Genomic DNA, 25192 nt, shown 5'->3' on the forward strand with positions numbered 1-25192 from the left:
ACTTTTCTCTAACTTTTATTAGATTAAAGGAGCTTAACTTCTCTTCTGTGCTTTATAGTCTCTAAGATGGTGTATTTCCCATAAGAAAGTCTAATATGCTTTAGAATTACAGCTATCTTTGGATGATGCCTCGTTGACAGTCTGAGCACATTGTGTTAAAGGACTAGAGCTCTTTAATTTTATCTATTGTGTTCATTCATGCTCTTCCTTCTCTAAAACAACATCCTGTAAAATATTTTCATTTAAACCCAATGGAAACAAATGTTTATTTTCTTGTTCTGTTAAGGATATTGAAGTAATTTACAGTGAATTTCATGAGTTTAGGACACGTTTCTCACTAATGCTTAACAAAATGGATGGATGGATAGACATATGCATGCATGGATGTATGGGTGCATGGATGGATGTATGGATGGGTGAACAGAGATGATGATGATGATGATGATGATGCATACATAGATTTTTAGGTTATAGACTTCTTATCTAGGCTTAATGACTATGTTAAGATAATTCATTATGAAACTTCAATGGTTTTATTGATTTCTTAGGAAAAAGAGTGTGACAATCTCTTTTTCACTCACTTATTTACAAATATTCACACTGGAAGATACATAAATACTAATTATTCTCACTGTCTTTTTTTTTTTTTTTTGCCAGTCCTGGGCTTGGGCTCAGGGCCTGAGCACTGTCCTTGGACTTTATCAAGGAGTAGCACTCTATCACTTGAGCCTCAACACCACTTCCATCTTTTTTTCCATGTATGTGGTACCGAGGAATCAAACCCGAGTCTTCGTGCATGCTAGGCAAGCACTCTACCACTAGGCCAAACTCTCACTGTCTTTTTTTCTTGTTTTCCTGCCAGCTCTACTCCACATAAAAATAGGGCTATCCTCCCATCCTTGTATAAAACCAGTTTTACAACATTTACGAACAATGTAAAAAATAACCAATACAGAGAATATGCCAAATCTTTCTCTTCTTAGATGGATACGAACCATTTGATAGTGTTAAAAATTCTTTAATATTCCTGAATTCATGTCTAAATCCTTGAGTGGCTTTTGACTACATCAAAGACAATGTGTATTTGTATAGTGACTTGCAAGTGATAATCATAGCTGTGTTCCCCCGGGATATTTCAAGCTCATTTATACTACTTTGACAAACATGGTCAAGCCACTAATTTATAAAGGATTTTCCTAATGCCTAATATATTTGCTAGTCATGGGGCCTGAACTGAGGAATCGAACCCGGGTCTTCCTGCACGCTAGGCAAGTATTCTACCACTAGCCGAATTTTTTTTAATATATTTTTATTGTAATTAATAAAAGGGTTACATGATATTTGCCATGATATTTGCATTAATTCACATACATTGATACCCTTTCACATGTCTTGGTACCCATTACCCTTAGCCGAATTTTTTTCACTTTTTTTTGTCAGTCGTGGGACTTGAACTCTGGGCCTGGGTGTTGTCTCTGAGCTCTTCAGCTCAAGGCTATTGCCCTCTAATATATACTTCTTTTTTTTTCTTTTCAATGTTTTTCATATGATTTTTATTGTAATTAATAGATAACTTCTTAGAGATTTATGACTTGCTAAAAAAAGGGAATTGGAACATTAAATAGTGAATAACAGGTTGAAACCAGGAATTAAAAAAATTCTCTCCTCAAAGGGCTTATTAAAGACCTTCTTCCAAATTCTTTTTTTCATATATTTTATTTTAATTAATAGAAGGGTTACATTATATTCACCAGGTAGAAGGTGCATTACTTCACATACATTGATACCCTTTCTCATGGCTTGGTCCTCATTTCCCTCCCCCCACCCTCGCCCCTCGTCTTGTTTTCCTTCCTTCCCTATCCAATTTCAAATAACCAAATAGGCATATATACAATATATCAGATAACCAACTGAAATACTGTAACAATATTCTTAATGGTTGGTACCATTAAGCAACTCTTGCAGGTGAGATAATATCATAATAAAGCATAGTTACAGGTGCATCTAATTTTTGACCAGATGTTGATAACTAATGACTTTTTCACTGAATTAACATTCATAGAATTTATATACTATACATTTAGTCTATGTCTATAGCTTACTTTCCTGGGAGGTACTCAAAAATCATGTGGATATATGTTTGCTTTCTTTTGTGCCTGAGAAACTCATTACACAAAAAATGTAAAGAAATTTAGCCATAGTCACTTAGCTAATTTCAAAGTTCATGTTCTAAACTGCTTTTCCATTTTTAATGTGAATTTGAAGCAGACACACATAATTATTGAGGCAAGCATATTTATTTGAATCACTACAGATGATTGCAACATATCTCCCTCTAATCAAATAGTGTTGTTTTTTTCTAATTTAAAGACTGTGATGTTAGAACAATTTTCAAAATTATGCTTTTAGACATTTTTGCATGGCAACGAAGTCCCATTCATCAGTTCTCTCTGATTATATTGCTTCCTGCATAAAAAGAATTTTCTGCTTTCTCCTAGAAGTTTAAATATTTTATCTTAAGGTCTGTCATATGATTTCTTTTCTTTTCTGAAACACTTTTAACTAATTTCATTTCTTTCTTTGTTTTGTTTATATGGTACTGATAAATTGGACCCAGGGCCTCAAGCTCTCTAGGCCTTCTACCATTAAGCCACATTCCCAGCCCAAGGTCTGTCATATGTGATTTCTGAGTGTCATAAGAGTAGTAGTTGGGATTTGTTTTAAATAAGTAACAAGCTTCCATTAAGAATTTTAAATGAAAAGAACACAAAGTTTATAAATTGGTGCTATTGACCTTTGGGGACAATAGTCCTTTGTTTTGGCTCTGTGTTTTTCTGTTCTTCTTAGTGTATGGGGTGTGCACATGAGGGCATATGTAGATGGAGTGCAGGGTAGTGGGTGCAGGGTTGTGTGAGGAAGTTGATGTGTTCTGCTTTTCAGGCATCTACTTAGTAGACACTGCAGCAATCCCTCCACCGCTGCTCCTAGCAGTAACAATTTACAAAAATCTCCAGATTTCCTAGAGAGAATAGATCGATTATTCCCACCTGTGGGCCACTGCTCTAAACCTTCTTCCATGAATAAGCTGATGACATCAACTCGAAACAAGATATGAATAGCTGGCCTAGTGTTTGCTCACTCTTGCAGTTAAGTCTTGTCTATACATCACACATGGCTCAGACAGTAAGGCCATATTGCCTTCTCTTTGATCCTGTTATTAAATAAATGACTATAAGGCATATGTTGGTGACTTATATTTTAAAAAACGTACCTTCTGCCTTGCTTTTCACAGTAAATCATAACTTAAGCATTCCCCGAAGTTAGGGTCTTAATCAGAAGTTCATTAATCATCTCTTTCTCTACATCATTTGCATTTTTGGTAATTATCAACTAATGAGCATGCCCTTTATGTGATATTTTAGTTCACTTACACCTTGATAAATATTTCAGCTTTATGATAATTAAGTAAATTGAACATTATTAATTAGAAATGCAATCAGATGATATAGCTAAAAATTTAGAGACATTTTGATTTTTTTTAAATTATCTTTTAGTTAAAAATTTCATAAAGATTTCTTTCCTCCAAAGCAATCTATACATAAATAAAGATAAGTGGATTTGTTTGATTGCAAATGTCTAAATTCATATGATTATACACACAGTAGATGTTTGCTAGACTTTGATTTTGTTTGTCTTTACAGAAAAGCATAGAGAAAACCATGTGATAGAATCATTCTAAGGAAGAAATTTCATTTAAAAATAGTTTATTATAAAGCTATAGTTATATCATAAAAATCTTGAAGATAGCATCACATTTTAGTGGTAATTGTTCTGAAGAAATATTAAGAAGTGAAAGTTTTATGAAAATGACATAAAATTTCATATGAATATTATGCTTCCTTATTTTCCTAGCACCTAACAATTAAAGAAAAGGAAAAGTCAACAGGTTTTATCCAGAAAATACATGTCTGTCATAAAAAATATTTTTTCTTGTTATTGTTAGCTCATTTATTGGTCCATTTGTTAGCACATTCATATATTATGTGAAAAAAATCAATGTTAAAATAAATTATATTGAAAATCCAAATGGAGATGACAAAGAACATCTTTGAACATTATCTCATAGTCTCAATAGTAAAATCAATTATTGGCTATAATTAATAATGATTTGTTGGTTAAAATTGCTCTTGAACTTGAGGCCACAGGTCAGATTTATTTTTCAACAATGGGACTACTTCTTGTTTCCTTTTCCTGGAGTTTATTTCAATAAATATTATTTTATATGATTAGACGCATGTAGGTATTGTGCCTTTGTGTTCCCTTCCTAAGGATATCCACCTTTCATCTCACTGTGTGTGACTGTCTATATATGACCGGTTTCATGGTATTAAAATCAACTTAAGGGACATTATGATAAAATTCAAGTTTCAAAGTTTTATATAACTCCTTTGGCTTTCATTAAATACTCATATGCTTAACTCTTGGTTTCACTGTCTTATTTGATAGTGGTCGTATTTAATTGCATTTAAAGTTCATTGTGGTTTTACATGGCAAAAATAATTATCAATTATTGAAATGTGGAATTATCTTTGGAATGAAGTGTCTAAAAGGGTCTAAAAGGGCCAGTATAAAACTGTAAGTGTATTCAAAGTACATAGTAATTTGAATCATTTATTGAAGGACAATTTAAGCATGTTCTTCCTCCATTAAAGAGTTATTTGACAAGACACTCTAAAATGCTGTAGAGATGTGAATAATCTGATTAGCTACTGGGTGTATTCAGTGTTTCTTGATATCAGTTGGAGTGGAATTAAATTAGTCACTGTTGCATTTGTCAACTGGAGCCAGAAAGTCTACCCTATTTAGGTTTAAAATGATTTATCCTGACTAAATTATGATAGTAGCCACTAAAGAAATCACATTACTGCAGAATTAGTAAGATGTATTTCTAGATAATCACTGCTGCCTAAAATATATCATAGGATGAGAATTTTTCTTGTTCATGGTAACTAGTATACTGGGAAAAATTACCTAGTTGATTCTTAGAATTTTCTGGAAATGTGTTCCTTTTAGTTCATTTTTTTTCTTCTTTTTGGTCAGACATGGGGCTTAAACTCTGGACCTGGGCACTGTCACGGAGCTCTTCAGCTCAATGCTAGCTCTTTACCACTTGAACCACAATTCCACTTTCTGGTTTTCGGTGGTCAATTGGAGATGAGTCTCACATTCTTTAGTGCCTGGGCTGGCCTTGAACCATAATCCACAGATCTCAGTCTCTTGCATAGCTAGGATGACAGGTGTCAACCACCGGCGCCTAAACCTTTCCATCCAATCTTTGTTCAGGCAATGTGACTTGAAAATATTTCAGGAACTATTCCAAAAAGCCACATTCAGAAAATGATGTCTCAGTATCTAAATTAAGGAATTATTTTTCTTGTTCCATGACATTTGTTTATCTTTTTCAATCACTTTCAGTATAAACACAGAGGTAATTTTGCCACTCCCTCAATTCTTTCTATGTTGGCTACATAAGCACTGAAATGAATTATGATGTTATTTTTTTATTAAAGCAAGTAAAATAATCCTTAGGATTTGTGGAAACAGCTTTATGATACACTTATTGTCATGTCTATGCAATTGTTCCATGGCCTAGAACAAAGTAAGTTCAAAAACATTTGCACATGAAGTACGAAGCTCAATGTATGTTTTTTGTGTATGTTTATATAAAAAGGAAATGTATGGATGCATAATGTATAATAAGAATGAAGTCAGTTAAGAATTATATATTTAATGTAAGTATATATATATATACATATATCTATTATTTTAGTAGATTTGGGCCTTTGGTATTTTTACAGAAGTTACAAGTAAACTTAGAAGCATTTCATAAAAAATGTCAATTCCGGGCCGGGAGTTTGGCCTAGGGGTTAAAGTGCTTGCCTAGCATGCATGAAGACCCAGGTTCGATTCCTCGGTACCACATACATAGAAAAAAAGCCAGAAGTGGTGCTGAGGCTCAAGTGGTAAAGCTCTAGCCTTGAGAAAGTCCAAGGACAGTGCTCAGGCCCTGAGCTCAAGCCCAGGACTGGCAAAAAAAAAAAAATGTCAATTCCTAAATATGTATTTGGCAATCATTGGCCTAATGTGTGATAGGTCAGTGATGTTTAAGTCACTAGCTAAGCCCTAATGTACCTAGCTAAATACCAAAGGACAAATCCTCTGGAACTGAAAGTTAGATTCTAGTCCTAGAGATATTAAATATTAAAATAACTAGATCGCAGTGCTTAAAATTGAGCTCAAATGATCTGCTGTCATACCGTGATATCTCTTTGTGTATTTAATACTAGCATACAACTGTGCTGACAAAAACTTGGCCACTTTTGAGACTCTGGTATTCCTCATTAACACTTCACCAAAATGTCATCCAAAGTTACAATTTTCCTGCTTTATCCATGGAACAATTAATGATGTGTGGATGTACAAATCTTTAACCTTAGTATTGGTAGAATTCCAAGCTCTACATATAGCAATTCATTCTTATGTGTCAATATTCCTTGCTTTCTACTGATATGACTCAATGTACTTGAATTAATATAGTTTCCCTTTTATATACAGTGCAAGCTAGAATACCAAGCATGTGTCTTAGGAAAACAGATTTCTGTCAAATGTGAAGGACGCTGCCCATGTCCCGCAGATAAGCCCAGGAGTTCAAGCAAAAGTCTTAAGAGAGGTAAGTAATAGAAGCTCATTCGTAGTTTTCTACTTCAACAAGCTCTTAACATGTTTTGCAATAAAAGTTGTCATTAAATATACAACAAAACTTGCTTTTATGCATATAAGATACTGTAGTCATTGTATTGTGAGATCTTTTCCCCTTTTAACTGTAGTCACTACAGGAAATAATTGCTTTTGCCATCTTAGGAAGTTACTGAACAAAATGGAAGCATACGGAATCCCATTCTTAATTACCTACTTAATACAATAAATCTATGAATTATTATTCCTTGTGTATATTTTTTGATCTCTTATTTCATTGGATGAAGGAAATGGCTAGCGATAATACATTGATCAGATATATTATTGTCTGTGGATGCTATAGTTGTTGGTGTTTCTGTTATTTGGATGGGTGATGGATCTTGAACTTAGGGCCTGTCCCTGTCCCTGTGCTTTTATGCTCAAAGCTATGCCCTCAGCTTCATTTCTGGCTTCTTTGGAGCTATGAAAAAAAGTGTCTCACAGACCTTCCTATCCAGGCTGGCTTTTAATCTCAATATTTTAACCACAGATCTAGCTTCCTGAGTAGCTAGGATTATATATATGAGCCAACTGAACCTGGCTGTTACTGTTTTAAATGAAAATATCTATCTCATGGATAGTATGTATGTGAAATTATTTGGGATAATTTTTAAAGTCCACACCATTTTATTGGATAATAGAGTAAATATAACATGATACGTATTATATGGCATGTTATTAATTTTTATTAGATTATCTGTTGTAGACTATCTACATGGTGTCATTTTGGTTTTTCGTATTATTTCTATAATCTGAAATTATCATGATTGCTAATTTCATGGTTGGTAATCCTACAAACTTGTAGGGAATGTATGCTTTTTGAAACTATTTTTTACATAATTTTCACTAACATTTGTCATATACTTTATGATTACCTGACCCTTGTAATTAGAGAATTATAATGGGATTACCTAATGGTAGAGAATCTGTTATTGACTCCTTATATCCTGCTGAAAAATATGACTGATGGATTTGTAGTTCTTATGAAAATTATTTAATATAAGGCAGACATGTTGATTTCATGTAAACAAGTTAATTTACTATAAACTAAATGTGGTTATTTGTTTTTAAAAAAAGAGGAGTATCGTTCAACACTATGTAAAACAGTATGACAGTTCCTCAAAAGACTAAACATAGAGCTCCCCTATGACCCAGCAATTCCACTACTTGGCATTTTCCCAATCATCCAGAAACAAGGACGTACTAAAGCCACTAGCACTAGCACTATTTCCCATAGCAAAAATATGAAACCAACCCAGATGATCCTCAGTCGATGAGTGCATCAACAAGATGTAGTATTTATAAACAATGGAATTCTGTGCTGCTGTCAGAAAGAATGACATTGCCCGTTTTGCTAGGAAATGGAAAGACTTAGAAAAAATCATATTAAGTGAAGTAAGACAGACTCAAAGGAACATAGGCTCAAGAGTTTCCCTCATTTATCATAATCAGTAGAAATCTTGAGCATTCCTAGCAGAGATTTTCAGTAAAGCAAAACCTACATATATAAGGCCATATAGTATGATGCTAAATGAAAGGACCTCCAGGATATAGAAACAAAGCCATATAATGAGTGATTGTTGTCCTTAATGTACTATGTTATCTCTCATCTCTTTTGTTGTCCCTTGGTTATCTCATATTGTTACAGTATTTCACCTTGTTATCTGATCTATTGTATAGATGCTTATTTGGTTATTTGAAATAGAATAGGGAAGGGGGAAAAAGATATGGGCAGGGGTGGGGGGAGAGAAATGGGGACCAAGACATGAGAAAGGGTATCAATGTTTGTGAAGTAATACACCTTCTATCTGGTGAATATTATGTAACCCATCTATTAATTACAATAAAATATATGGAAAAAATTTTAAAAGAAGAGTTTGTTACAGTTCATGCTTAAACTATAACCATTTTTCACCTCATCTTACTGTGTGGGGTCTGATGAAGGTGTAGGACATCCTGATGGAAATGCTGAGCAAAAGAATTGCTTGCTTCATAGAGGCCAGGAAGAAAATACATGGGACTGTGCCCCATATTTTCTCTGAGGGCAGGATTCCAGTGATCTGACTTCCTTTCATCACCTTGTCAAAGTGCCAGAAAATGAGCTATTTGGCAGTATTCAAGACCCATGCTCACAGCAGAGGATATGATTGGTGGTCCATATTATAATGAGTATTACATTAAAAATAATTTATAAACATTATGTCCCTTATGTTTGACTTTATACAATTAGGGTAAGCTTCAAAATAAAGTAGGGCTATAGGTTGTGTATAATAAATCAGGTAGCCAGTTTTGGTGCTCAAGTAATCCATTTAATTTGAAAAGGAACAGTTAGGTTGTGTACGACCTTGGATTGTATCCTGAATGATACTGAAGGTGGAACGTGCCAATCAGTTAACCAGTAGCAGGATCCCTGCAACTGCAACTCTGCAGCTTCATATTAGCTTAGAATGAACTGCAGTGCTTGCATAATTCCTTATTCCCCTCTGCTATCTCCTAATCCACTCCCTCCAATTCAGCCAAAATAAGAACATTCAACAACACTTCACATACGTCCATCATTCCGCGAATTATCAAGACCTGCATTTTTATATCAGCTGGCATTCTTGACATTCATGCTTAACTGGAACCCACTCCCAAATGAAGACATTTTCTCAATTGAATTGAAGATAGAATTCAATACATTTAACTGTGAAAGGCACTTCAGGCATAATACAAATCCTTCTGGATTCAATATCTATATCCCAATCTTTTCCCTGGAGGCTATTAAGGACATTTGAGGAGTAGGTGTAAGTGTATCACTCTAATGCATCATGGCCCTTCAACAAGATTTGGCTTCAATAAGTATTTCCTGCTTTTAGGCTTACTTTTGCATGTGGCGATAGTTTTGATGTATAAATTCATCTTAATCTTGCACAAACTGAAAGAAATCCAATATAGAAGATGACATATCTAAGAAGCGCACCCCTTGTGAATAAACACTAATTATGCTTTACATTACTTATATTTTCTACAGAGTGTTTATATTAATATGTCAAGAAGGGAACTTAAAGTCCTGTCTTCAGGGGATAAAGATCTCTTATGTTCAATTGTGCATAAAAAGGGAAGCAAGAATTTTAACTAATCCTACTCTAACAGATTGTCAGTGCAAAGTAAGTATAGGATTTTGCTAGCTTCTCTGGAAAAGCTGTACAGAAAAAAGTTGAATGTCATTTCTGCACAGTGCCAAAGGCCGAGAGACATGGGAAATGTAAAACTGAATTCAATACCATTTTTAATCTTTCAACTGGCATTTACAGTGGAAGCATGTCTTAGATAGACAGTGCAGTCCAGGGAATTATACTTAATACCATCTCAGTTATAGAAGACATATAGTAGAATGACTGTCACTGAAATAGTTCTTAAATACTCCTGACCTCCTCTTCTTGAAGGCAAATTGATACTATTGATACTATTTTATGTTCTCTTTTTAATAATGAATCCTTTAAGTGTGCTTGAACTTCATTAAAATGAGTGCAAATATTTTCCTTATAGAATGGGAGAAAGTAAAGTTCTGTTTGATGCCTTTAATGCATTTTGTAATGGATATGCATTAGTTGATGCATAAAGTTAAAAAAGCAGGTATTTTTCATATTTTAGAACCCTGGGTTCTAACTTTAGACTCAAGTAGGTATGCATACTCTATTTCAATAAGTAAGTTTTAATTCATATCCCCTTTCAGTCTTCCTTTCATTAATCCAAGTATTTATTATCGCCATTGCTGCCCCCAAATATTATTGTCCAATCAAAAGGAAATATGAGTCATGTGAGTACATCTTTGGAAGTTAAATCTAGTCAAATAATTTTAATGTCTCATCTGATTTGTGAAATCCCTGATATTTTTATAAGGCCAAAATAATACAAGACTTGTTGCTTAGAATGTGGACGATGAACAGACCATTTTCTGGTGACCTTTTTATAAACATATAAAATGCAACATTGTATCTTAGGAGGGAATTACATAAGACCTTAGCAAATATTTTTGTAGTTGATACATTAAAACACAAAGAAGATGATTTGGAGGGTATGTTGGGAGGGAAAGAGGAACAAAAACATGAGAAGGGGTATTAAGGTTTGAGAAGTAATGTACTCATAACCTGACAGATATAACTGTAACCCCTCTCTACATTATCCTGACAATAATATACAATAAAAAACACAACGGTACTGCCCTTGACCTAAATTAAATTATATTTTAGCTACATAATTCAGGATGTGTTTAACTCTGATCAGTTTAACTCAAACAGCAAACATATCAGCAATTTACCTTCTAAAAAATCAACAACCAGCAATAATTTGTAAGCATAATAACACTGTATCTATGCATACCAAACCTTGGTTATTTATTTTATGTCAGATTTAGTTCAGGAGTATATGCTAATTCGTAAAGTTGTTCATTGACAGAACTGCGCTGATTGATTGAAATGCTTCCAGATAAATGTGAAGCCATGAACATAGTTTTATAAAGTCTTCAGTTGTCTGTTTGCTGAACTGAAAACACTCAAAGGGATAAAGCAGAGAAAGTCAAGGCCTATTTCAAAAATTATATAGTTCAAGTTTGACAAATACATTTTCAGAAAAAAATAGTCTTCTCCAATCTCTCGTTGCTGGCATCTTTTGTGATACAAAGTCCAGTGTTACTCTTATCCCTTTTTCTTATAGGTAGAACCTACCACCTAGCTTTCTTTAATTTTTTTGATTTTTTAATTTGAAAGGTATTCTTATAGACATGTTATTTTTTATTTTTCAGCATTGTTCTCTGGCTATCTTAAATTTATTATATGGAGTATATCATTAATTTTTTCAAAGTTCTTGACCATTATTTCTTCAGATGTTTTGATTCTCTATTTCTTACTCTGTTTTATTTTTCTTTTTCTGTGTATTTTAATTTGAGAAGTTTCTATGGACCTATCATAAAATGCTCTACTTTTTTTTACACTGCCTAAAGCTATTATAATGTTGCTTTTAAAGGCTTACTTTCTTTCTGCTAGCATATTTAATTTTTTCTATTTTTTCTATCTTTTAAATAACTACTGATATTACCAATAGTGTGTTTTCTCTTTTGGGTGAAAACCTTTGACTTGTTAATCAATATTATTTTAAATTGCATAATTTTCCTGTTCTTTGTCATATGTAGAATTGGTTCTAATGATGGAAAATTTGTGACCTAAGCCTTATTTTATTTTAAAATGTCTATATCTTTTTGTCGAAAGTCAGGAAGATAAGGAGGTGAAATAGAATAGTAGTAATTCTCTAGTGTAATTTACAGGATCTTTGTTATTCCTTGAATTATGTCCTCTGTATACAATAAATATATCTATCTGGGCTTCAAATTTCTACTATTGTCTCAGCTTCATCCTCTTCTCATGCTTTTGGGACTTGCCTGTGCTACTTCATTCAGAGAATTTATCTGGCTTCTCTTTCAGTTTTTATCTAGAGTCATGATAGCATACAGGCAGGGTATGTGGAAATTGTACATTTTCTAGATTCCAAATTCTGTCTTCATCTTTCAATGTATCTGGCACAGAGGAGTTGCTTTCCAAGTAACATTTTTTTTTCCTCTCTCCAGACATAGTGATGTTTTCGATTTAGTGTTTTTATTTTCTTATTTTGTTCTTCAACCCAAAAGCACCCAGTCTTTTTTACTGAAGTGATACTCCATGCCAATTATGACCTGCATGAATTTGTTGATGATTGGTGAGTTACTGAGTTAAGATTTTACGCTGTTTTTTTTCACTTTCTTCAGATTCATAGTTATTGTTATTGTTTTGTATAAGGATCGGCATGACTTAATTTCTTTGCATTTTCAGTCTGAAGCCAGAAGCACCTATAAATACTTTAAATCATACCATATCCAACAATACCAAATGTACCAGCAGTTACTGTTATATGAGTTATAAGAATATAACAATGTTGAGCACTTTTCTCTTGAAAAAGAAGATGCTACTTTGGCTCAAAAGTAAGAATAGAAAAATAAATATATCCATCATATATATATATATATATGAAAAATATATAACACAAAGAGCTATCTTATTTGAAAATTTAGTTGTTATTTTTGATAGCAAGAGCTCAAGAGCAGAAATTCAATTAGGTGAATAAAAGAGGTTTACCTAAATGATTTTCTACTTACCACTTTAAGAATTATAACTGTATAATTTGAGATGTGTTTAACTCTGATGGGTTTTAACTCAACCAGCAAACTATGTCATCAATTGACATTCCATAAAGTCAACAACATTTTCCTTTTAACTCTTCTGGCTGACCCTTCAAGCGACAAAGGAAGATTGCTCCCAGGCATTTGTCAGTATTTGCTCAGTTGAGGCAAAATAAAAATTCCACTCCATTACTGTAGGAGCAACTTTGTGATTTTCTGAATAATTTGTGAAACTACCAACTTACGGTTCTGTCCTCTCACTAAAATTATTCAGTGATTTCTCAGCATATAATTCTAAAAACTTTTATTTAAATGTTTTGGGTGGGATCATCCAAACTACAATTTTTTTTCAAACTACTAGTGAGTAAACAATTCCTGCCAGGACTTTACACATAGTAAAAATGATGAAAGAGATATTTTGTATATTTCAATATATTTCCAAATTGTATGGGAAATTTATACTTAGGATACAGTTATTTTTTCGCTTTAGCTTTGTGATTAAAGTCATAAAACTCTATTGATATAGTTTGACCCTCTCAACAACATTGTCTCATTTTCTGATTTATACACTGATGTAAGGATGAATAGCTTTATAAACTAAACTACTGTTTCCCAGAGGAAGTCAAGTGTTCTGGGATTCATTTTGTGATCTAACCTTGAATATCATGAGTAATATCCCTGAGAGTACCTTAATGTAGTTTTTCAGAAAATTGAACTGTATAAACTCGGATTATAGTGGATTGTTTTTCAGTACAAGCTTTAATTCAGCTATTATATTTAGAGACAAGAAACAATAGCAACAAAACTCAAGACTTAGGCAAAATTTCAGTTAGCTGATTTAACTTTTTAAAACTGTAATTGAAATGCAAGCATTTACTTCAATAATGATGTTTGAACAATACCATTTCATTCTTTATATGACAGATTACACTTTCCATATAAATGCAACATAGATTTACTAAAAAATTTAACAAATTAACTTTTCCATATAATTGCAGCATAGATTTATTAGGAAATTTAAATCAGAGTTTACCGCAATATTGATATATATTTTGACTACAAAGAATATTTTTGATTCATTATAAAGGCTTTATTAGTTTCACTTTGGCCTTTCATTGATAACATGTGTGGTACTTAAGTTCGTTGATCAACCATTTAAAACAGTTGAGTAGTTTTATGACAACTTATATGCCTATTATTAATAATTTAAAGCAATGCCTAAATTACATTCATTTTACTTTTACTTACCTTTGTGTTAGCATATAGTAATCAATAACTTAATCTTAAAAATCATTAAACATTTAACTTTAATTAATGTTTTAAGCTTATTTAATGTAGTTCATTAATCAATAAACCCTTAACTGTTAGCTAAATGGCTTTTCCATAATTATGACCTTTCTTTTGCAATGCACTGTATTTACAGCACATTCATTTCACAACATGAGCAGTTATTAAATAACATAATTCCCCTCTAATAATTATAGTACTTACATAATGTCATTCAGACTTCCTTTGCAACTTTGGAAAAGAATTCCATTATAATCTATTGTTTAAAAACATTACCTTTTTTTCCCATCTATATCAAATACTCACCTCTGTCTCTTTTGCCTCTGGTAGTTAAAGACAGTATAGTCTTTTATAGCAAATTATCAAAGAAATTGTTTTCATTAGTTTTATCAAGACCTTCATCTAGGAAATCAGAAGAGAAAGTATTTGAAATAGGAGTGTAGTCTATTGTATTCTGCAGGCACTTATCAAAAAAAAAAAGACTTCATCACACATTTTGCAAACTGAGTGTTGGAATCATTGCCCTATCACATCTCTTTTATTGATCTTTAAAGGTATTTCTAATTTTTAGGAAGAGAGTAAAGTTCCAGTTTTGTTATTGATATGACATAGTGTCTTATGATATTATCTAGGATAGTTTTGAACTCCTGAGCTCAAGTGGTCCTACTGCCTCGGTCACCAAGGGTAGATAGAAGTAAAGGTATAGTATACCTTTTCCATTGACTCGTATTTGTTCCACAGTCATGGTCCATTTATTTAGAGCTGTGTTTCATTATTATATTTATTATAAAGTTAAGAATTACTCTGAGGTATTTTCAGCCTAGAAATAATATGCAACTGTTATATGGAGCTAATGGTGTAATCCTGGGCAGATCATATATTTAGGATTATATTCTTCTATTAATTCTATTTCGATTTGCATAAAAATTCTGAACTGTACTTCTATTCTAGTTTGAAGATAAGTTAATATGAGCTGGGTGTGATGGTGTCTATGCGTAATACCCCAAAAATCAAGACACACAGTTTGAGGAAAAGGTGGGCTTAAGGCCCAACAATGCTACAGAAATTGCATGTGACACTTGTCATGAAGCCATTTATTGGCATAAAAACATCAATATGGTGGAAGGTAAATGGCCATGGAAAGCTTGTAAAACAAAAGTAAATGCAAAGAGCTAACCCAGTGATCAATTTCTCTTGCTTGACCTATCAGGAAAAGAGAAAATGAACATCATTGACTCTTCAAGGTTCTTTGAATGATATTTACCTATGTATTTTACAGACTTCAAAATGACTATTCAAGAAAGCTGCTTAGATTATTTATGATTATTTGCTATGATTTCAGTGATCATAACTAGCAATAGTTTTAAGGGAGAATTTTTTAACCAATTAAATTTGAAAGTTCTTTGCATTGTAAGATGATAAACCAGCATCTGAACTAAATTATTGTCAAAGTTCTGAGTTATCTTTACCCCTTTAATATTATGTCACATATCTGTCATCATGTGAACTTGACAGGTATGTTATTTTCATGCTATTTACTACATAATTTGCTTGATTCAAGTCTTTTCCATATTTGTTGGATTCTTAATTTTGTTCATTTAGTTTTCTTTAATATGACTCCTTCTGGTATTTTTCCTTCTGTTATTCCAATGCACAAAGGAGATATCAAGTATATCATGTACTACCTTTCATTTGTTTTTTTCTAAATGAAAGTTCAGTGCTCATGACCTACCTTTTTTGAGGGAACCTGAACCAATACAAACCCAGTTACTGTTAAATTTCTACAAATTCGTTAAATATTTATGTTACTCTAATAAAACAGCCCTCATAAACACAAAAACCATGGTACAAAAAATACAATCTTATTAAGCAAACAATCTATTACACAAATACCCTCAGTCAAGTTGGCTAAGGCCCTCAATGTAAAAGCCTAGAGGAGAAAGAGAAAAGAAAAACTCTACCAAGGAATTACTAAAGAGGTTAATAGTAAAGTGCACATGCAAAAACAAATGGTTATTGGATGACTAAACAAAGGGAAGACAGTCAAGGGAAATTCACAGCAGACAAATGTGGATAAGCCTTACAGCCTTCACACCCAGCCTTCACCTCTCTGCAGAATAGCTGCAATTTCCATCACAATTGGATTGCAATAAAATGTCCTGTCCACTCTGGAAAGGAGGCATTCTCAATACCTGTGGAATGTTAGAATCCAGGATCCTGAGCTCTACTAGAAAGTTCTATGTTTGGTAGCCTCAGGCTACAGAGAGGCATAACTGAAAACACATAGGAAAGTAATGGTTTCCCACAGTACAAAGGAAGTTTATTTAACTTTTTTAATCTCAAACTTAGTGCTTAAGGCATTCTTCACATATATTTAAACATCTACTGAACTGTATTCTTTTGTCATTTTAAGAAGTGCTGGCCCAGAATTTTAAAGTGGAATTCAATAAAATAAGATTTGCTCTTATTGAAGTCTATCTAAGCGAGGATGTTTTTTGGAGTTTTTACCAGAGAGCTTTTAGAAAGTACAGAAAAGAAATAGATTGACTTGGCTGGCAAGCTTCTGCTTTAACCTAGACTACCTGAGAGAAAGTCTTACGTGTGAAAGATTTACCTTCAGGACACTGTCTCATCCAGGTATTTAATTTTATCCGTCACTCTAGCTGAACATCTGTGTATAGACACAGTCCTAAGGGATGTTGTGTCAGAGGCTTTTGAATGATCCAAGTTGGTTTTAATTCTGAGAGTAAGTACTAATTACTGCAGCTGCTCCCTCTGCTAATGAGAATCCACAATTGACAACTAAGGCCATTCTTATTGAAATATTCATGTAATGGCACTCAAAACCATAGTTTTATTCCAGTGTTTAGGATTAACAAAGTCACCAAATGCATACTGTAATGAGAAAACTATGGCCTTAAAGTATGTTTCATTAACAATGAAGCATTAAATCATATTTTCTACACATGCACCAACACATGAAATATATATATATATATATATATATACATACTGGTATCTTCTACAATTTCTTGAATCCCTGGGGGGGGGGGCTAAAAAAGTCTGTTCACATGCATGGTGTTGGAAAGTTCTGAGAATAACTGATGGTTTTAGAACTTACTAGTCATTGTTTCCTAATATGAAGAATATTAGGAAATGGTGGCTAATGGTAAATTACATGTGCTACACAACCAGTACAAAGAGTATACAGGATATTATACTGGTCCAGGAGGGTACAAGACCTTGACCAAAATATCAAGGAAAGGAGAGAAGCAGCAGCATAAAGAGAAAATGGCCGCTATAAGCTCTTGCCTCACTCAGAGCTCCCTGGCCAAAGCTTCTCGTAGAATAAACTCAGCAACACAGAGAAGCAGGTGCACCCATCCTCAATCAGAACATGATGGGAAATTTCTGATAATTGAACTACTTTTGTTTGTCTAGTTGTTTTGAAGTTAAATGCTTGGTATTACAACGTATTCAGTCTGGAGCAAAGGCTTGAGGCAAATCCCTCGTATTCACCTAGTTTCCTAGCACATCCATCAGAGGAGTCTTTCAACATTGTTCTTGGTTGTAATTTAGGTCTCACAGCATTTTCAGACACCACTCTGTAATGAAAGAGTTTGTTCTGTCTGAGAGGCAAGTGATTCAAGATGATACCAACCTTGACTGTGAGTAAATAAAATCCCAATATTTTAGTATTGGCTTCTCTTTGTACACAAGTGTTGGATGTGAGTTCTTTGACTTCCTTCCCCTAGTCAATACAGGTTCATGTATACTGTTGTCATTGAAAGAATCAATTGGTGACAGCTATATTGAGTAGTTTGGGTGTAACTTGCAATGCAGGCAATTTTCGACTTTAATAACAAACCTTACTTGTCCAGAATGAAGTGTCCGTAGTCAAAACTACCACAACAGAACTCATCAGGATAGTTGTAATATACAGGTTTTAACATTTGCCATATAAATGTCACCCTCCACCACACAACAGATTAAAATAACTGTAAGAACTACTGTCTGCCATCTGTGGGAAACTTGACTATGATTTGATTTTAGGTTACAAACCAGATAGCTTCTAGTTTGATTTTAGTATTCTTTTTAATATTCACAGAAGTCAGATGATATAGACATTCCCCAATTTTGTATGTATAACTTGAAATCATTGAATCATTCTGTTGCTGACATACAAATCATCAAAACCTTATGGATAATTTGGTTTATTTGTTTTGAAAATATAGAGGAATTTCTGTCTCATCAGTCTTTCTTAAGCTGTGGTATACAGAGAAGTGGCTGGTTATTAAATAACACGTAAAATTAACATTTCATGCTATGAAAAGCATTCATGATTTATTTTCATAAGAAAATCCCCATTCTCCCTTTTAAGTAAATGGCTCAATTACCTCTCAATTGGGCTACTTTCTACCAAGATCCAGGAAAACGTAAAGGTCTTGAATGATCAGTAGCTAACGGATAATAACTGGTGGTGGTTTACCATTGGGCAACGAGAACCATCTCACTTTTTTTCTCTGCCTCAGTTCTTTTTACCAAACTCCCATCCATGCTGTATACTTTGGAATGCAACAAGAACACTATTTTCTCTGACGCATCCAAATTGATTATATTCAAATTCCTAGTAATATTAGAAACTATGAGATCCTACCTATTATGTTGAATCCCTTGAAATATTTATCATGTATTATTAATCTAAAAAAGGAAATTCATTAAGCTTTCCAGTGTTTCCATTTCCCTGAGTCATCATTTTTTTAAAAAAAGGACCATTATACTTGGTCTCCTGTCAAATAGGTCATGAAGTAATAAGGGAAATATACTTAAATGGAAATAACCAGGTCATCCATCATTAGTGGCCTGGTATTGAATTGACTTTGAATATGAGTTTATTCATGTCACTATTTTCATCATCCAGAACTCACCTAAAACTAATCTGGAGCTTTTTCTCAGGGAATCACAAAATGACAAGCACAGGCTGTGGCTGTGATTGTACCTGAGGCTCAGTGCTCTCTTCTGGGCTTACCTAATCATCCACAGAATTTATTTCCTGGAAGCTATTCATGCTGATTTTGTAATTCAAAGCAAATTAGGCAGTGTTAGTTGTTCACTTCTATCCTCACTACTGCCTTTACAGGGCTCATCTGATCAGGTTGTTCCAACCACATGTATCTCCTGTTTGATTAAACAAAGCCAATGGAGAAGGGCCACAATCACATGAACACAATCCCTTCACCCTTGCCATATGATGCAATGTACTGGGGGATCTTGTTATAGTCACTGCTTGTGTCCACTCTCAGGAGAGGATTTATAATGATACACTTTCAACAACATGAGTTCAAACTTATGACAGCACACTAAGGAAGGGCATGCAACAAACCATAGTCAAAATAGGATATGAACAAAGTCAAAGTGGACAGATCCCTTTTGGTTCTGAAAACCTGTTTCTCTCCGCTCTTATCGACATTTGGTAGTACTTTCATTTTTTTTGTATCCTACTGGTATGACTTTCCTATTCTGTAGTGATTGGGGAAAATTAATGGTTGATGACTGCCAGTAAGGTAAACAATTAGAGCACCATGTTGTAATGTTTTATTACACTCAGATCTTTATCATGTTCATAGCGGCCTCTAATAATAGAAGGTGTAAAAATCTAGATGTGTAATATTAGCCTTGCTTTTCTCTCCCAAAGAGTAACTTTGAAATTAGCAAACTTCTGTGCCTATAAAACTGTTAGGCCTAATTTTTCCTAGTTTTCTTTCTGAGTCTGATCACAAAGTTCAAATTTTTATATAAGAAATTGCTGAAATGCAGAGAAAATGGGATTGGCTAGCCAGACTGCACATACCAAAGAGTAGGTGAGTTCCCAGCATTTTCTGATGGGTTTATATGGCCAAGATTTGGAGCTGAAACATCTAGGATACATGAGAATGCTCACAAGGCAGAATAAGAAACACATGCATGCATAGCCTAACCACATCCTTTTTTTCTCTATACAAAGGACAGGTCAGCAATTTGTAGCCATTATGGTAATTTGTAGACAATAAGCATTTCTCTGTACCCAATTAGATTTAAAAATAATAATAAAGCCAGTTCCCAATCATAATAACAAGGGCTAAGTAGAGAGCATGGCTGTTTCAATATCCTTAAGTGACAGGAAAGCCCCCAGCCACTGACTGGTATTAGGATATTGACAGAGAAGGCTAAGGAGGAATTTCCACTGACTGAGAATATGACTTTCTCCAGTGAGGTATCAGTGCCCAGCTGAACAGGGATTCTGGATTTCCACCTCTGCCTGGAAATAATGAGTCATTGCCAGCTTATTTTTATGAGTGGCATAAGAGGAAGTCTAAAGGAAAGTTATGAATTTCATTATCAGCCATTGGTACTGAGACCCTGTGTCCCAGTTGCCACCAAAGTTCGTATGAGCAACAATAATGAGCATTCCAGCCAGGACATATCAGCCCACATCCTCTAATCAGGACCCAAGAGATGCAACCATCCAGGGTCAACCTGAGTTAAACAGTGAAGCTGGCTTCTAACACCAAATGCCAGTAATGAAGCAGTGGCTCCGTCACTTCCTCTGAAATAAGCAGTATAATGTGGTAATAGGATACAGCACAAATGTCTGAGTTCTTATGAAAAACTGCTCATCATTCTAACAATGGGAAAAAACAAACTGAATGATAATTTTGAAAAGTAGTAAATACCAAAACCGAGAATATTACTGTATTAAATATATCATGAAGATTTTTAATGCAATCATGACAAAATTGCTTCAATTAAGAATTCATTTAAGAATAAGTAATTATACCATTTGTCCTTAACAACACAAATTTCACAAGTGAATTCTCAGAAAGAAAAGAAGAAATAATGAAGAAGAAAGAAAGAAATGCCAAAAATAAGATATGCATATGGCCATATAGAATGAGGCTAAGTGAAATGAATTCCAAGATATGCAAACAAGAGATATATCTTTGTGATTGCTGTTCTTATATGAAGTTATTTCTTTTTTTCCTTTTTACAGTTTACCTCATGTTATTACTATATCTAACTTGGCTACCTGGTATATTATATATACATTTATTTGTTTATTTGAAATAAGAAAGGGACGGGGAAATACAAGATGATTGGGAGGGGGTGGTAGGAAGGGGAAATTGGGAGATAAACATGGAAAGGGGAATCAGTGTTCAAGAAGTAATGTACCCACTAACTGACGAATGTAGCTGTTATCCCTATATACATCATCCTGACAGTAAAATACAATAATAATAAAAATAACTGAATGGAAATACAGGAATAACCCAAAGAAAAGAATGAAAGTGGATTGAAAAACATAATGAACAGTAGGAAAAAGACAAAAATAATTTGGCCAAACATCCCATTCAGGCAAAAGAAACATGAAGGCCTAATTTCTCCTTGACTGTTTTCTTTCCTCACTTTTTGAATAGTTAAGATATGACAGATAATTTTAGATTTATGTATTAAATAACACAACTTGGTTTGTTTTGCTGTATAAAGTTTACTAATTTTTGCTCTTCAGTTTTTTACTGAATTACTAGGTATAGAGACATAATATAAACTTAAAGTAAAATAAAGCAATTAAATCATGCATCTAAGCATTAGAAAGGAAGAATGGAAAACTAAAGTCCTAAGGCACTACAGAGACCTGACATTTATAGTATTTGAGTCTTGAATAAAAGGGAAAACTTTGTGAGACTGGAGGACTTTTAGAAGACCAGACTAATAACATATGGAGGTGGTCAGATGTGTAGAGTGAAAAAAAATTGTTTTATCAAACTCTTGTTCAAACTGAATTCTGTTGGGACAGAGAAGAGCGGTCAAGGTCAGGATAACTCATAAAGGACTAATGGAGCCTGCTGAGAGACTGTTTCTTCAGGATAACATGTTATATTCAATTTTTTAAAAGTCATTATGGAACATCTATGGGAATCCATAGGGTCTCAGATGAGGGAAAAGCAAAATTTACTCCACAGGGAAATAGAACTGCCAAAGAAAACAGGCTTCCATGAGCTAAATTCAGTGAGAAAATCTGAAATCACCAAAGGAGAAGATATAGCAGATTCAACTGGATGTTAGAGAAAGAAAAAGATAAAAAGTACAAGCAAAATCTTTATAACATGCTATTACTTTTAAGCTTTCTAAGAAAAACCGAGGAAAAAATAACACAATGCCATTAATATTGGAAATTTATATTATTCTGTTATATCATGTGCTTTAAACTTTAAGGGAAAAAGTAAAACTAGGGTGGGATAGTTCAATTTTCTGGTTCTTTACACCGGCTCTTTTTTCTTACTATATTCTGAGAACTTGAGAGCAGAAAGACCAAGAATAACATTTATAATAAAATGTCACTCTGCAAAAGTTGACAGGTAACATAACAATGCACTTTTCTGAAGGCATCTCAAAGGTTTTAATAATGAAAGAGCATTCTCTGCAGGAATATTTATATTATATGAAAAATTCCTCTGGCAATGAATATAAAAGATCTGCAAAGAATAAACAGTGTTTAAAATGCACAAAAGTAGAGCACACTAAAGGTGAACTATGGAACAACAGGCAAGATAATTAACAAATTATTTAAGGTTGAGTTTGACAGAAAGGAACAGTGAGAGTTCCTTACCAAAACATGAAAGATGAAGGTCTACTTTCACATTTGTTATTCCCCTTTCATCCAGTTTGAATAGTTCAAGGCACAACATTAAAAAAAGAACTTCAAATATTTAACAAAGAAAGAATTTTTCTACACCGTAGGTAATTCTTACTTAAATATTGCTCTTCGATATTTCTAACTTAATGCTGTGTCATTGTGGTATTATACACCATACTTTTGCTTGTGAATTATGTTAATAAGATAGAAGATTTTTTGATATGCATATTCGGTACTTCCTTATAATGTAGATGGAATTTCAGTGTTAACAATGTATATTTCTTTAGGTATAAATGAAGGCAATTAACTCATCCTGAAACTTTTTCTATTGTATGACTACTAACAATATTACTAATAAATGGGAAGATGTCATTACTTGTAACTTTAATAAAGTGAATTAACAGGAAGAATGTTTTGAAAATATTCTTATGTTCTTTAAGTAATTGTACAAAGGTGTTGTTGTTCAACGAAGGAGTTTATGAATACAGTGCATCTTGATCAATGTCACCCACACAGCAAAATTTTTTTGATTGTTAATCTGCATATACATTGCAAATTCTGATTTTCCAGATCAGTAATTAAAAATAAGTCTTTGCACATCTCTTCATCAAAGAATTCCTGAGCCACTGTTTTGCCTATTGTAGAAAGGAAGCCAAACCTCTTCCACAAAGAATAGGAAAAATTCCCTACTACAAGAAGGGAAAACAAAACTTTGTTCTAGGAAATAGATTGAAAACTATATCACTGCTAAACATCTACAGCAGAGTTAGAGTCAAAAGTGCCTTTTCATGCAAGCAGGAACACTTTTCTTGAGCAGAGAAATAAATAGAACTGGAAATCTATCTGAGAGGACAGATAATACCTACACATCCAAGAGCAAACACAAAGGTAAGAAAGTTTGGTTATTATGGGAAACAGAAATACACTATGCAGACCTTGCCTAACAGGTACAACTAAGGAGCAATTACAGGAGGCAAATCGGTGGTAAAAATTCAATGAATTCAAAAGGCAGAAGGAGGATAAAAAGGAAAACCAAAGAGCATTAAATACATAAAGATATATGCTAATTTTAATTTTATAATGTAATTTTTTTGCCAGTCCTGGGCCTTGAACTCCAGGCCTGAGCACTGTCCTTGTGCTTTCTCAAGGCTAGAGCCCTACAATTTGAGCCACAGCACCATTTCCAGCTTTTTTCTGTGTATGTGGTACTGAGGAATCCAAGCTGTGTCTTCGTGCATGCTAAGCTAGCACTCTTATCACTAGGCCAAACTTCCAGCCCTTGAATTATATTTTTAAGAATATATTTTATTGTTACTGTAGAGGTGATGTACAGAGGTGTTACAGTTATGTAAGTTATGTAATAAGTACATTTCTTTCCTTCAATTTTTTATTGTCTTGTAATGTATAGCGGGGTTACAGTCACATTCATAGAGTAGTGGGTACATTACTTCTTGAATGTTGTTACCCATTCCCATCTTTTCTTCCACTTGCCTTCTTCATCCCTCCCAGGTTGTAGAGTTCATAGCCAACATATTGTCTTATGAATGCAGCTGCTACATTGGTTCATCCTTTGTCATTTGACTTAATGTCCTGTTTTTCCCCCTCCCTTTTCTGAGTCAAATAAGCAAATAATGTACAATGCACCAGATACCTAAGTCAGATAAAGCAATAACAGGATAAACCATAAGGAAAGAAAAAGAAAAAGATTAAAAAAGGATAAAAAGGGTAAAGAAATAACTATACATAGAATATTAAAAACAACCACAGGGATAAATCCCCTGTTTATCCTCCTGAAGTTCATTTTGCTTACTACTTCCAGTATGGTCATACACATATAGCTTTGGAGCTATTGTGTTCTTCAGCTAGGAAAAAATCTTAATCCATACTAATGAGGGAAATTGTATATGCTGTTTTTTTCTGATTTTAATTTCATTTTTTAATATATTTTATTGTAATTAATAGAAGGGTTACATGATATTTGCCAGATAAATGGTGCATTAATTCCCATACATTGATACCCTTTCACATGTCTTGGTCCCCATTTCCCTTCCCCCCTCTGTATATGCTGTTTTAATGAAGATGGCAAATCATTATAATTCTAGTGTCATTTCCTGACAAAATTTTTCAGTAGATTTGAAATAGCAAATCAAAATCCTCAACAGTTTGGTTTTATTTTGGATTTGTTTTTGTAAAGGCTGGAAAACTATGTATATTATGTATGCAGTATATTACATATATGTACA

General features: G+C 33.5%; 1 protein-coding gene across 2 annotated transcripts in view; it reads left to right on the top strand.

Moving 5' to 3' along the window:
• Spock3 (SPARC (osteonectin), cwcv and kazal like domains proteoglycan 3) overlaps positions 1–25192 on the top strand; it is a 243269-nt gene that overhangs the window by 171130 nt on the left and 46947 nt on the right. For both annotated transcript variants that reach the window (XM_090354216.1, XM_090354217.1), the window contains exon 6: positions 6616–6730. In XM_090354216.1, the coding sequence (XP_090210342.1) occupies positions 6616–6730 (115 nt within the window). The remainder of the gene's footprint in view (positions 1–6615; positions 6731–25192) is intronic.

The sequence above is a fragment of the Megascapheus bottae genome, chromosome 20 (assembly GCF_031878675.1).
Source record: "Megascapheus bottae isolate mThoBot1 chromosome 20, mThoBot2.hap1, whole genome shotgun sequence".
Classification (NCBI taxonomy): Eukaryota; Metazoa; Chordata; class Mammalia; order Rodentia; family Geomyidae; genus Megascapheus; species Megascapheus bottae.